The sequence below is a fragment of the Lontra canadensis genome, unplaced genomic scaffold (assembly GCF_010015895.1).
Source record: "Lontra canadensis isolate GAN:19392208 unplaced genomic scaffold, GSC_riverotter_1.0 scaffold3, whole genome shotgun sequence".
NCBI lineage: Eukaryota > Metazoa > Chordata > Mammalia > Carnivora > Mustelidae > Lontra > Lontra canadensis.
In genome coordinates, this window is record NW_022630997.1 from 42037893 (window position 1) to 42050517 (window position 12625).

At 52.3% G+C, this 12625-nt stretch overlaps 1 protein-coding gene across 40 annotated transcripts in view; it reads left to right on the forward strand.

Annotated features, from left to right (window-relative positions):
- Positions 1–12625, forward strand: part of CAMK2G (calcium/calmodulin dependent protein kinase II gamma) — a 53848-nt gene that overhangs the window by 13241 nt on the left and 27982 nt on the right. For all 40 annotated transcript variants that reach the window (XM_032839805.1, XM_032839800.1, XM_032839830.1 and 37 more), the window contains exons 4-10: positions 6498–6552; positions 7419–7484; positions 9971–10043; positions 10188–10290; positions 10723–10806; positions 11435–11529; positions 12136–12258. In XM_032839805.1, coding sequence (XP_032695696.1) covers positions 6498–6552; positions 7419–7484; positions 9971–10043; positions 10188–10290; positions 10723–10806; positions 11435–11529; positions 12136–12258 — 599 coding nt within the window. The remainder of the gene's footprint in view (positions 1–6497; positions 6553–7418; positions 7485–9970; positions 10044–10187; positions 10291–10722; positions 10807–11434; positions 11530–12135; positions 12259–12625) is intronic.

Below are 12625 nucleotides of genomic sequence, written 5' to 3' on the forward strand. Positions count from 1 at the left end.
ACTTGGGGGACAAGAGCACATTGTTGGTTGTTCTAAAGCCTGAGGAGGTTTGCCTGCCACAACCCACTCCGGCTCAGTTTTACATTGTTCAGCTGAAATAGTCTTTGCCAAAAGCGTTGGCCCTGATTTGGTGCTTCTTGCAGTGGGGACAGAAACCGGGCTGGCTGCAGTGTCTGAGCAGAAACCCCAGTCTTGACTTGAGGCAGGGCAGGGAGCATCTCCTAGGTTTCTCCCTGAAAGCCCTGAGTCATCACAAAGAACAACACGTGTTCCTTGCTCCTCAGGCATGGCCTAAATATCGGGGATCCCACAGTGCCCCGGAGGCCGCCTGCTCTGCTCTGCTGGAGGCCAGGGCTGGGAGGTGACTTGCTGAAGCTCCATGCTTCCTCCGGAGCTGCCCAGCCTCTGGTCTCCCAGACCTCAGGCTGGGAAGCTTAACATGAGCTCTTACGTGGGAGAGCCGAGGTCATACTCCAGCCCAAGGGGAGAGGAGCAGCTCTGAGGTACCAGAATGCCAACCATGCAGGGCTTTACAGATCGCAGGTAGCAGCTTGGATTACACCCGAAGCAGACTGGCATAGCCAGGGCTCAGCTCTGCTGGTGCGGTGTGTCCCACTGAGCCAACACCGCTCAGCCGACGGGCCCCAGGCTGAGAACTACTGGAGCTCCCTGGGTGAGCTCCGAAGTCAGACGCTCACCTGCAAATAGCACGATGGGGACCAACGTGTCACCTTCGCTAGGAGAGAGACAATGAGAGGAACGCCTAGAGCAGCAGTCGCAAATTTGGGTGTGTTTTGTTTGGTCGGCTCAGCGGTCTAAAGATATTTTATTATTTGCCAGTATTTAAAAATGAGATTTCGCATTTTGGGGAAAAAAATTCTGTTTCCCAGTCTTGCGAATCAGACATCAGGGCTCTGCTGAGCCTGCCTCTATATGCCGCCATAATCAGCTCAGGCTGGGCAGCGGCTGTCCCCATAGTCTGCCGGCCAACCGCCCTTTGCTAACTCCCCGTTACCTCATGTTTGCACTGCCTACCTGGAGGCTTTTGAGCTTGTGACCTCTAACCTGGAAGTTTCAGAACAGGAAGAAGGAACATATGGGTGACTAGAGGCATCCCTAGAAGGATTGGGGTAAGGTGAAGACGGTGGAGAAGTGACCGGGAAGGACAAAAATGGGATTCTAGGCGAAAACAGTCGTACCCTTCTTACTATGCCTTTCTAGAAATTAAATACATACTTTTGACCTTTTAGACCTCACTTGGTTTGGTACCTTTTTCCTTTTTATCATGTGCCCCCCGCTGGACCCAGGGACCTAGCCGTTGGGGGACCGTCTACCCCAGCCATCTGCCCTGTTAGGGTACCCGAGAGATCCAAGCCAGGCCAGGCCAGGCACACTCCATCCATCAGCATCTGATTGCCTAGAGCTGTGCTTCATTTCACAGCTGCTCCCAGATCCTGAGGGATGTCGGTCTGAGGCCTTATTCTGGGGTCAAGAGCAGTGAGAGCAAAGGGGGAGTCAGGACTGTGTCCTGGGAGAGCTGGCCGGCCAGGCTCTATGGCTTCCGGTGGGAATCGGGGCTCCTGGAGATGTGGTGGGGCGCTGGATCCGGGAGGCTGAGGTTGCTATGGCTCCCAATCGGGCTTGTGGCAGAGAGGAGGCCGTTCTGTGCCCTAATTCACTATTCTTCCACTCTCTTCGCTGCCCTGTCCCTCAGAGCTGTGGCCCTTTTGGCACCAGCCTCTTTAACTCCATCCTGCAGGGATACAAGTGGACCAGCCCACAAGGGGTACAGAGCTGAGGAAGCTTAGAACAGAGAGCACACGGTCCCCTTCTGGCTACAGTCAGATTCAGCGGCACTTGAACTCAGGAGGATATTTGGTGCGAGGAGCCAGGCATCCCCAGTTTTCTTCCCTAATCGATATTCTATCCCAGAAGTTAAAAAGCTGCTGGAAGAGCAAACGCTCATGTAAACTGCAGAGTCTGGGTGACAGCAATACGTAGTGTAGGTTCATTGATTGTAACAAACGTGCTGGTCTGGTGGGGGTGCCGGTGGTAAGGAGGCCGTGCGTGGGTTGGGGGGCAAGTGGTATGTGGATGTTTTTCGGACTTCCTATTCAGTTTTGCTGTGAACCCTAAACTGCTCCAAAAAAATAGTTTATTGATGGGAAAAAAAACAAAGCTTGTCGGTTAGGAGGCGTGCTGCAGAACCTCAAACAACTTGGGGAGGGTGGCCAGAGGTGTGGAGTGGAGAGGAGGAGCCGGCAGTCCTCCTGTCTCCAGTCTGGATGGAGCGTGTTCTGCCTGTGATCTGCTCGCCTCCCTGCTTTAAATTCCTCTAATGAATAGACCCTGTCTTCTTCGTGCTGAGTTGCCCCAGCAGGTTCAATCCCAGTCTGGCGTGATGATTTAGAGCAGCACTCCTGAGACTTTCATGAGCTCAGACATCACCAAGGGATCGTGTGAAGCTCCGGTTCTGATTCCGTAGGTCTGGGGAGGACCTGAGCGGCCTCCGGAGTGTGGTCTCCAGGGCAGGCTCCCGCTGCTGGTGTGCGGGCCGTGTGTGGGGAAGCAGGGTCTGTGGCTTTGCCGTCCTGTTGTCCAGGTTTGCATGTGGGATTGGCCGGTCTGTAGCTCTGACCTCCCTCAGAATATTTAGCCTCTTTGTCGAGTTTGAGGGTTCAGCGGGCAAAGGAAGCCTCGGCTTCGAAAGAACGGAGGCGATGAAAAGCAGGACGCAGCTCCTGGAAGGGCCCTTCCCTAAATCCTCAGCGCCCCAGCTCAGTTCACAGGGTATTTACGCCAGGCTGCCATTTACCTCGGACCTAGAGCCCATTCAGCTAACAGGAAGTGGAGCAAAAGCAGGGGCAAGGATGAAGAAGACCACCTTGAGCCCTGACCAGGCCCTCCTAGATCTGTGCCTCAGGCAGTCCTGCCCACCTGCTCCTGGGGGGCAGCCTCGGTCCCCCACCAGTCCCCCGGAAAGCAGGACCTCCTTTCCACTGTGCTCTTGCTGCAGACACTTTTAACACTGACACTTTCTCAGAGCTTTTTGAGCCAAGATTTGCTAGTTAAAATGTGGCATATTGCTGGGTGGTTTCTAGAACCGGAAATAGCCACAGCATTTGGGTTATGGTGTTGTTAGTCCTTGAAGGTATGAAACGTTAAGTTAAGGTATTTAGGTGTTTGGACCATTTTCCTCTCCACAGTTTTTAAAGAAAAATAGCTAGTTTTATTGCTGAAGCGCGATAGATGCTTTTTAATCCTTTTCCAGGTCTTTCTGTCTGAGGAGTTGGTCTGGTCCTCCTTGGCCTTCAAGCTATCTAATCACTGTGGAATGGACTGGGTGTCAGATTATTTTTTTTTCCACACCTCCATAGCATCCTTTACTTCTACTTTGTAGCCTTTTCCGCAGTAGGGCGTAGCGACATCTTTGTGTAAGTGCTGGTTTCACGCCTGTCTTCCCCATTGACCCGGAAGCTCCGTGGCAGCAGGGCCAGGTTTCTCTTCCTCACAGCCGAGTCCGTGGCATGTGCAGCCATGCCTGCTTCCAGAAAGGCACCTCATGGACACTGTCGAGCAGATCAGAGCGGCCAGAGCTAGTGGGGACAGGTTGGAGTTCCTCTACCCAAGAGGACAGAGAAAGGGACTCCCTTGCAGGCAATTCCACAGTGTTAAGGATCTTGATGTTAGCTTGTTTTGACTTCAAGTCTCAGTTCTGCCACATGGGATGACCTGGGATGAGTTCCTTTCGGGACCTCAGTCTTCTCTCCTGTCAGATGGGGGTAACACAGGTAATGTGAGAGCTTAGAAACATAATGTAGGTAAAGCACTTGGCACAATGTCTAGCACCTAGAAACAACTAAATGGTAGTGATCACTTGGGTTGTTATTATCAAGATGCTGCTGGGTAGGCACTTAGAGTGGCACAGTCAAGTTTTTTCTCTTGTTCTCAGTTCTCTTAATTTTCTTTACAAATGGAAAAAAAAAAAAAAAGATAGTATCTTGTTCAGCTATGAGGCCTTTTGCACCTGTCCCTTCTTGTCTCAGTGGTACCTTGCTCCGGGGCACACATCAAAGCCATTCTCTGGGCTGGGTGTCCTAGAAGGATTAACCTGCTGCTGCTGCTCTTCTCTTCTGATTCCCCTGCCCTGCTTCCTCCCACCTGAGCTCCGTGTGTGGCCTTCCTGGAGAAGGGCACATGCCCATGCCTCGGCATAGGCCTGGGCACCTGGACTTTTTGCAGCACTATCAGCCCCACTGTGCAGGATGAGGGGGGCAGACCTGGGGGCTGGGGGCAGGGAGAGGCAGGGCCACCATGGGGCAGGACTGCCCTGGGAGTGGTTGTTAGCATCGTAGCTGCTGTACTGTTAGCTTGCCGTCCTGCTACTGTTAGTCACCTCCCTAATGAAGCTGGTCTTTAGCTTCTGGGACAGCTGATTTCCAGGGGATTATTTGTATTACACACTTTAATGCTTTTTAATAGCAAATTTTTAATTAAATGGAAAGTCCTTTTGGAAGCAAGGGAGCAGCAGCTGCAACAGGACTCCCGTGTGTAACTCCGACTTAGACGAGAGAAGCACACGTGAGGAGGGGGCTGGCAGGCTGTGAGGAAGCTCACTTGAGCATGCCTGGGTTGATTGGGGGGGAGGGAAGGATGGGTTTGACTGTAGCTTCCTTCTGTCATCTGGGGGCCTAGAGAAGTATGAACTTGCTCGCCCAAGTATCGGAGAGAACAGTTGGAGGAGGAGGGCTTTTGACGTACGCCCTGCCCTTGATGCCATTGATAAATCACAGCGGGGGGTGGAATTTGGGGCAACCAGATCAGAGTTGAGTGACCAGATCAGATTAAATAAAGCAGGCAGTAGGAAGCGTCAACAGTCGCTAGGCCCTCCATCCAGCCCTGTCAGGCCCAAGTCCTCATTTTTGTTGGCTGAGAACCACAGAGCTGCAGGAATGGCCAAGGGCCTGTCTTCTGTGATCTTGCTGTGGTGGGAGAGGCTGCAGGAAGGCACCCCAGTCCTGAGGAAACAGTCTGACACCAGAAATGGAACCTGTTGTGTGGGGCGGTTGGCAGCCTGGGTCTACCAAGGAAGAAACATGGTGACTCCCATGTATCTGAGAACTTTGCGGGTTGGTTTGGTATCAGGCCATTCCTAAAGTGCTCTGTGAGGTGCTCCTGAAAATGCCGAGATCTGGCGTGAAGGTCAAATAGAGGTTCCCCTTCAGGAGAGTTCAGGTAAGGGAAGGGACAGGGACTGCCTTGCCACAGTATCGCCTTGTGTTTGCATGAGAATGGTGCTCAGGGGTTGGTATTTAAGCCTGAGGTGGCTTTGTGGGCAGAAGCTTGAAGAGGAGACCTCGGAAGACGTTAGGTTGGTTTTTTGCCCAGGAGCTCTGGAGGCGGGGAGTGGGAAGGGATTCTGCTTGCCAGCGTTTTCCTGCAGCTGGTGAGCTGCCCCAGTCTGCTCAGTGCCGGGGCCTCCCGGACCCGTCCGTGCTGCTGCTGCAGCTGCACTCGTGGTTAGTCTCTCTCCCAGGTTCCATTGTTCTGGTGCCTGGCTGTGCAGGCTTCACCACATTTCTTAGAGGGAGCAGTGGTGTAGACCCATCTTTGGGGTCAGAAAGAGCTGGACTGATATCTTGACCTATTGCATCTTTGGCCTTCAGTAAGATACGATGTCTCTGAGCCTCCACTGTCCTCATCTGTAGAATGGGAGGACTCCTCCTCTCGGGGTGGTCGTCCATAAAAATGAACTCCTCAGAGACACCCCCTGTGTCCTTCCTGAATCCCACCATCTAGCATGGAGTCTAATGCTCAGCAGGAACTCAGTAAATCCTTGTAGAATAAGTCGTGTCTGCAGAGAGCCTAACCCCAGGCCTGGCATGTAAGAAGCACCGAATAAACAGTGATTGTTGTCATTGCCTAGTCTGCATGTTGCCTCCCACCCTCACCATCTATTAGCCTCACTCCCCACGCCTTCCTGCTGGACGATACCTTTCCAGCTTCCTTCCTCCCTTTAATTCCCTGTTTGCCATCTATTCCTGTGGAAGGGCTCTCGGGCCCTCCCATCTTATCATCCTCTATCCCTCCATGGTCAGCCTCCCTCAGGCACCCCCACTCTTGCCCCGAATTACACCATCACACAGCAGGTCCCAGGACCTCCTTCTCCGGGACTAGCCCCTCTGGGAAGGTTCCTGCTTTTCTCTGTTTTGTCTTATTTCTTAGCCACAAACCTTCTCTCTCTTGCCTCCGTCTGAGGCAGTCCGAAGTGGCAGCCGGAGTACTGGCCCGGGGTCTGGTGGTTTCTCTGCTCTGCGGCCATGTCACCTTGCCTTGGCGGTGGGGTGGTGATGGGCACATTGCCACTTCTCACTGCTGTCAGAAGACCGTCCAGGGAGGCTGGCAGGCTGGGGCAGGGGTGGGGTTGCTGAGAAGGAGAGGAGTAGGTTTCCGAGGTTTCTCTCTGTTAATCTCTGTCCCCCTCTCCTCTCTTGCAGTGCGCCTCCATGACAGTATTTCTGAAGAAGGGTTTCACTACCTCGTGTTTGACCTGTAAGTGCCTCTTTCTGAGGGTGTGGGGGCCTTTCCCTCCAGCTGGCTCACCATGAAGGCTTGGAGAAAGACCTGGACTAGGTCTTCAGCTTCTGCCGAGGCCCCTCTCCTTTACCCGAGGGAAAGGATTTGATTTTGACCTTCCTCTGGTAATGGTCAGGTTGTGGAGGGGATTGCATTGCTCCCTCACGGTCGCCCCAGGGCTCGAGACCCCTGTGGGCATTGCGCTCGCATTTCTGTTCAGCAGCACACCTCGTGCAGACGCTTTTTTTCTTGTTTCTTGGTGTGTTGTCTTCTGTGGAGAAACAGAATAGAGCTCTTCGCATGACCTTAAAAATTCTGGGAAATTAAAGGTAGCTTTTATTAGTCATAAGCTGGACTCCACTTGGTCTCTCCTCCACTTTGGTTGTGGTTTAATATCTCAAAAGTAGCTCTTCACCTCCTGGAAATGCCTCTCCAGCATTTTCGGGATCGTTGATCTCATTATTCTTCAGCTCTAGGAGTAGGTCTGTCCTTCTTGGGCAGCTGCATATCTTAGTATTCATATTGGTCTCAAATAAAGCTATGACTTTCTGAGTAGGTTGACAATTTTCTCTTAGATCCCTGTATATTCATCTTTGCCTGAGTATTAGCTGATCTGTGGGTTATAGGCAGAGACATGTGCAGGAGGAAGGGAGGGCCCGTGTTACCCCAAGGAGAAGCCCCATGTCATTGAAGGATCAAACACTTTCTGGGCTCTTGGAAGGAATGCATGTGGAGTTGGGATTTCCTTAAAAGCTATTCCGTGGTGTAACCTGTTGCCTGCTGGATGCTGGGGTTGGCCCCCTGACCTGCCTCCTCTGACGCTCTCTGTCTGTTGGTTGCAGTGTGACTGGCGGGGAGCTGTTTGAAGACATCGTGGCCAGAGAGTACTACAGTGAAGCTGATGCCAGGTTAGGCAAGGGCCCTTGAGTTCACTGTGAGTCTCAGCCACTTCGGGGGGGGCGGGGCAGGCATTGGGCCTATTTGAAGAGTCTTTGGATATAGATCAGAAGAGCTCCCTTCTGGACAAAGGTTCCACACAGCTGGACCTGAGCTGCATTTTATGGGTGATGTTAGAAGTTAGAGCCTTTTTTTTTTTCTTTTTTTTGCGAAGCACTTACAAGCCTCCTTTACCCCTTCACCCCAGAAATACCTTTTCTTTGCACTGCTGTGTACTTGCCAGCCTGCCCAAGGGCCCCTCCTACTCCTGCTTCTTTCCTCTGACCAATTTGACTGTGTGCAGGGCACCCTGGGAATGTTCCAGAGATGGAAGAAACGTGGTTTGCGTTCTGAAGGAGTGTAAACATCTGGGCTAATGAACCAGGAACCTTCTCAAAAGAGATTCCAGCCTGAATCCCTTAGTCTCTTGACCACCACAACCAGCCTTGATGTGGGGCTCCTCAGGCTGGAGAACCGTTCCTTGGCCACATCCCTCAGCCCTCAGCCGCCCCTGTGGAAGCCCTGGCAGAATTCCGCCCACACCACAGCTCTGGGGTGTTTGTGTGGCCGGTCCTTCCTGCATTGGCTCCTCCCCCGGCCCCAAGTTTTCTCCGAGGGTGATGTCCATACAACCTGGTTTTGATCATCCTGCCTGCAGCTTATCTGGCATATGTGGCAGCTCTGGCTGCCTCTGGAGAGTGGGGGAGTACAGCTTCCTCACAAATTTCTCAACTCTGAGAGGCCAGTGTTTGCTGATCAACTTCAGATGCTTCAGCCTCAGGAAAAATTCTCAAGTGGGGAGATGAATTCCAGTGCCAGCAGGGGAGGACCGGACTTCGGGGCAGGAGGAGGCGGTGATAGCTCTGGGAGCCCGGCGGGGAGGAGGGCGAGCTGGCTAGGGGGAGGGGAGGGGTGGTGTGTGACTGTACCAGTGGGCTTGGCCTGGCTCTGCTGGGACACTTCGCACTTTTGCCATTTTTGGCCAGAAGGCTCTCCCTGCTAGCCTGGCTCTGTTCTAATTATATATTTCTGTGGAGACTTGCCTCTTCAGCTCAGTCTTAAAGTCTCTTTGGCCTACTCATGGGCTGTGTCTTGCAAGGAGGCCTGAGCCTCAGCCTCCAGGAGCCCGGTAAGACCCCTTGGCTCTTGTGAAAGCCTGAGAATCAGATTTTAGAGGAGGAGTCAGAAGTCCAGGTCACCAGCCCAGCACCCCTCCACAAGCCTGCTCCGCACACATGCTAGTACCTGCGAACGGGGGCCTCGTTCTCTAGGCCAGTGATCCTCAACCTCAACACTACGGATTTGGGGCCAGTTAACTTTTTGTTGTGAGGGCCCCTCCTGTGCATTATAGAGTTTTAGAAGTATCTCTGGCCTCTAGCCACTGGATGCCACTAGCATCTCCACCTTAATTGTGACAGCCAGCAATGTCTCCAGGTATTACCAGATGTCCCCCCAGTTTTCACCCTTGCTCTAGATCGCTAATGCTCCCTGCCAGGAGTCTGACTGCAAGTGTGGCCAGATGTTTAGGAAGGTGGGCAGCCTGATTAAAGAAATGGCAGAGAGGGCACCTGGCTGGCTCTGTTGATGGACCATATGACTCTTGATCTTGAGGTCGTGAGTTTAAGCCCCATATTGAGTTCAAGCCCTGCATTGGGTGTGGAGCCTATTTGAGAAAAGAAAGAGAAAGAAAGAGAGGGAGGGAGGGAAGAAAGGAAGAAAGAAGGAAAAGAAAAGAAAAGAGGAGAGGAAAAAGAAAGGAAAGAAATAGGAGCTGTAGGTGACTTGGGTTAGTTTATCTTTTTCTATCAAAAATCATTACCAGATCCTCCTCAGTTGCCCTGTTTGGAACCTTCTTAAGGACATCGTTTCTTAAAGGTCTTATCTCCTCTACTAGATGATAAACTTCATGGCAGGCACAGGGTCTTACTGATCTTCAGAGTCTGTGTGGTCCCAAGCACAGTGCCTGGAGGTAGTCAGTAAATGTTTAAATAAATGAATGAGTGTGCCCCCAGCGAAACAACTGAGGTACAGTTGTATTCTCCTTCCTAAGATGCGACCGCAAGCCTCTTCTCCAAGGAGAGTTACTATAGGGGGGAAAAAAAGAAGGAAGGGGTTAGATGGTATCTTTTGCTCAGAAGTGTCCCCAGTCTCTTGGAAATGGACTGGTGATATTGGGCCTTTACCGTCCAAGGAGGTATGGTGAACTCTCTTCTAGTCTGTTCTCAGCCATTATCTAGTGGGAGACCCCTGATAAACCACTTAATATGCATGGCCCTCAGTTTCTTCTTCTGTACAATATGTTGAACTAGATGATGTCCAGAGTCCCAAGCTTTTAGCTGTTGTTCAGGGATTCCCTGTGACTCTGAAACCCAGATTTCCATGCTTGCATCCGTAGTGTGTGGTTGTGGATGAGTGGCTTAACCCTGCACTGACATTCCTTCTCCTTGTGCTTTTGCAGCCACTGTATACATCAGATTCTGGAGAGTGTTAACCACATCCACCAGCATGACATCGTCCACCGGGACCTGAAGGTACTACCCAGGCTCCCCGTTTGTCTTCTGCTTGTGAAGCTTAGGCGCCACCTGGTGGCAGATGATGGGACTGCGGGGACCCAAACTAGGCTTCCTCAGGACCAGAGAGCGGGTGCTTCACGAGGTCTTCCCTTCCTTATACAGCCTGAGAACCTGCTGCTGGCGAGTAAATGCAAGGGTGCTGCCGTCAAGCTGGCTGATTTTGGCCTAGCCATCGAAGTACAGGGAGAGCAGCAGGCTTGGTTTGGTAAGAGTGACCCTGTCTTCCTGGAATGTGGCCCCCGCCCTTCCTCCTCTTCCTGATCTGCTTTCCTCTTTCAGAACTGGAAGCCAGACCCTTCACGGCCCGTGTCTCCTCAGAGACTGGAGAAGGGGGGGAGGGTACAGAGTGTCCCCTGGCCCTAGGTGACTCAGTGCAGTGAGTCTAGCTGTTGTCAGCCCGCATTCTTGCTGCCTCTGGGGAGAAATGGGAGTTCCTGGTAGGCACTTGGACTTGCCCTGTGATTTTATTCTGGGCACTACAAGAAACCCAGTCTGCGTCTCTCAGGCCGCCCATGTGCTGAGAGCTTATATACCCAAAACAGCGGGAACGAGAAGGGACCTGGAGGAAGATTGCTGATGTGGTTTTAACAAGAGAAAAAGCAGGTTCAGTGTGCCTCTGCCCTCTCTTCTGCTACAGGTTTTGCTGGAACCCCAGGTTACTTGTCCCCTGAGGTCTTGAGGAAAGATCCCTATGGAAAACCTGTGGATATCTGGGCGTGCGGTAAGCCCATTCCACACTCTCAGCTTTTTGGTGTTAAGGGCCCTCAACTTCCAGCGATGGTGAGAAAGAGGCATCGCTATTCCTTGGGGGCCCCACAAGTGTCTGGTGTCTGTAAAGTCACGGTGTTGGCTCTAGGGCCCCTGGGATGTCTGTTGTCATCACACGCTCCTCCCCAAGTATTTCCTGGATTATACTGCAGCCTTCCTTTTTTTAAAGATTGTATTTATTTATTTGCAAGAGAGAGAGCACGAATGGGGAGGAGAGGGTGAAGCAGTCTCCCTGCTGAGCAAGGAGCCCGATGCAGGGCTGGATCCCAGGACTCTGGGATCATTACCTGGGCTAAAGGCAGCGGCTTACCTGACTGAGCCCCCCAGATGCCCTATGCTGCATCCTTCCTAAAGAGGGACTGACCCACACCTAGAGGATGGGGTATGCCTAAAGACATCCCCGATGTGGCTTGCTGACATGGGGAGGGAAGCAAAGCAGAAGGGGCCAGCATTTTTAGCTGATAGCCACTTCCACCTCTGGTATAACCTTGACTTTCCAGGTGGCTGAGCCCTCTGTGGCTTTTCTTGGTTCCTCAGTGGAGTTGGTGACTGACCCCAGTGACCTTTGTTCTGTCTCGTAGGGGTCATCCTGTATATCCTCCTGGTGGGATACCCTCCCTTCTGGGATGAGGATCAGCACAAGTTGTATCAGCAAATCAAGGCTGGGGCCTATGATGTAAGGACTGGTTTGTTCTTGACGTTCGGGCTGTTTCCATAGGAGGGGGCATATTTAGTGTGTTGTGGGGTACAGGGAGTGTCAGGGGAATTTGAGGACCCAAGGATGGGCATACAGGTCTCAATTCTTGCCACACCCTATCCCAGGAACACCTCTTTTCACAGTCTTTCTTGGTAGCTATAAAATCGAGAAGCCCACCGAAGCTCTTTGATCCATTATTTGTAGAGAATGGCCTGAGAAGTGTGGTATGCCGCCAACATAGGGGCGAGAATTGACATGGCTCCCTCCACTACAGTGGGCCCTTGGGCACACTGTCGAGCCAGTTTCCTTCTAGTAAGGAGATGGGGTTGAACCAGGACATGTTAGAGTCCCCTTCCTGCTCTGACTGAATATTCTGGCATTCTAACCGTGATTCTGTCTTTCTCTCCTAGTCCTTTAAGTTGACACAGGTGCTGGGATGTCCCCGGAGCCTCCCCAGTTCTCGGCGGGGCAGGTTTAGCTAGCACAGAGTATCCCGATTATAGGAGCTGGGAAAAAGACAGAGCCTCCCTTTCAGGGTGTGAGGCTCACAGAGGTTATATGCCTCCTTTCCCTCTTCCTGCTTAGTTCCCATCACCAGAGTGGGACACGGTGACTCCTGAAGCCAAGAACTTGATCAACCAGATGCTGACCATAAACCCTGCAAAGCGCATCACAGCTGACCAGGCTCTCAAGCATCCGTGGGTCTGTGTAAGTGTCTTCACCTGGGGTAGAGCGGCTCAGGGATGTCAGCCCTCAATGTGCCCTCTTACTCTCTCCAAGCTACTGTCTATAAGCAGGGAATGACTGTTCTGGGCTCTGAGCAGGGACCCAGCAGAGAGGGAGGGGGACTGGGTGGGGCCCCGGAGGGATTCAAGGAAGCAGGTGGCCTCATTAGATTCAACCTATCTTGCCCCCCACTCACTTGTCAGGTGTGACTTAGCTCTGATCTTGAATGAGGGCTTAGGTTAACCTTTCGGACTCTGGGTAGTTGAAGATGGAAAGCAGCTGGCAAAACCCAAAGTGAATTGCCAAGTTGAGGGTACATATTCAGATCTCAGCTGTCGCATGACTGTAA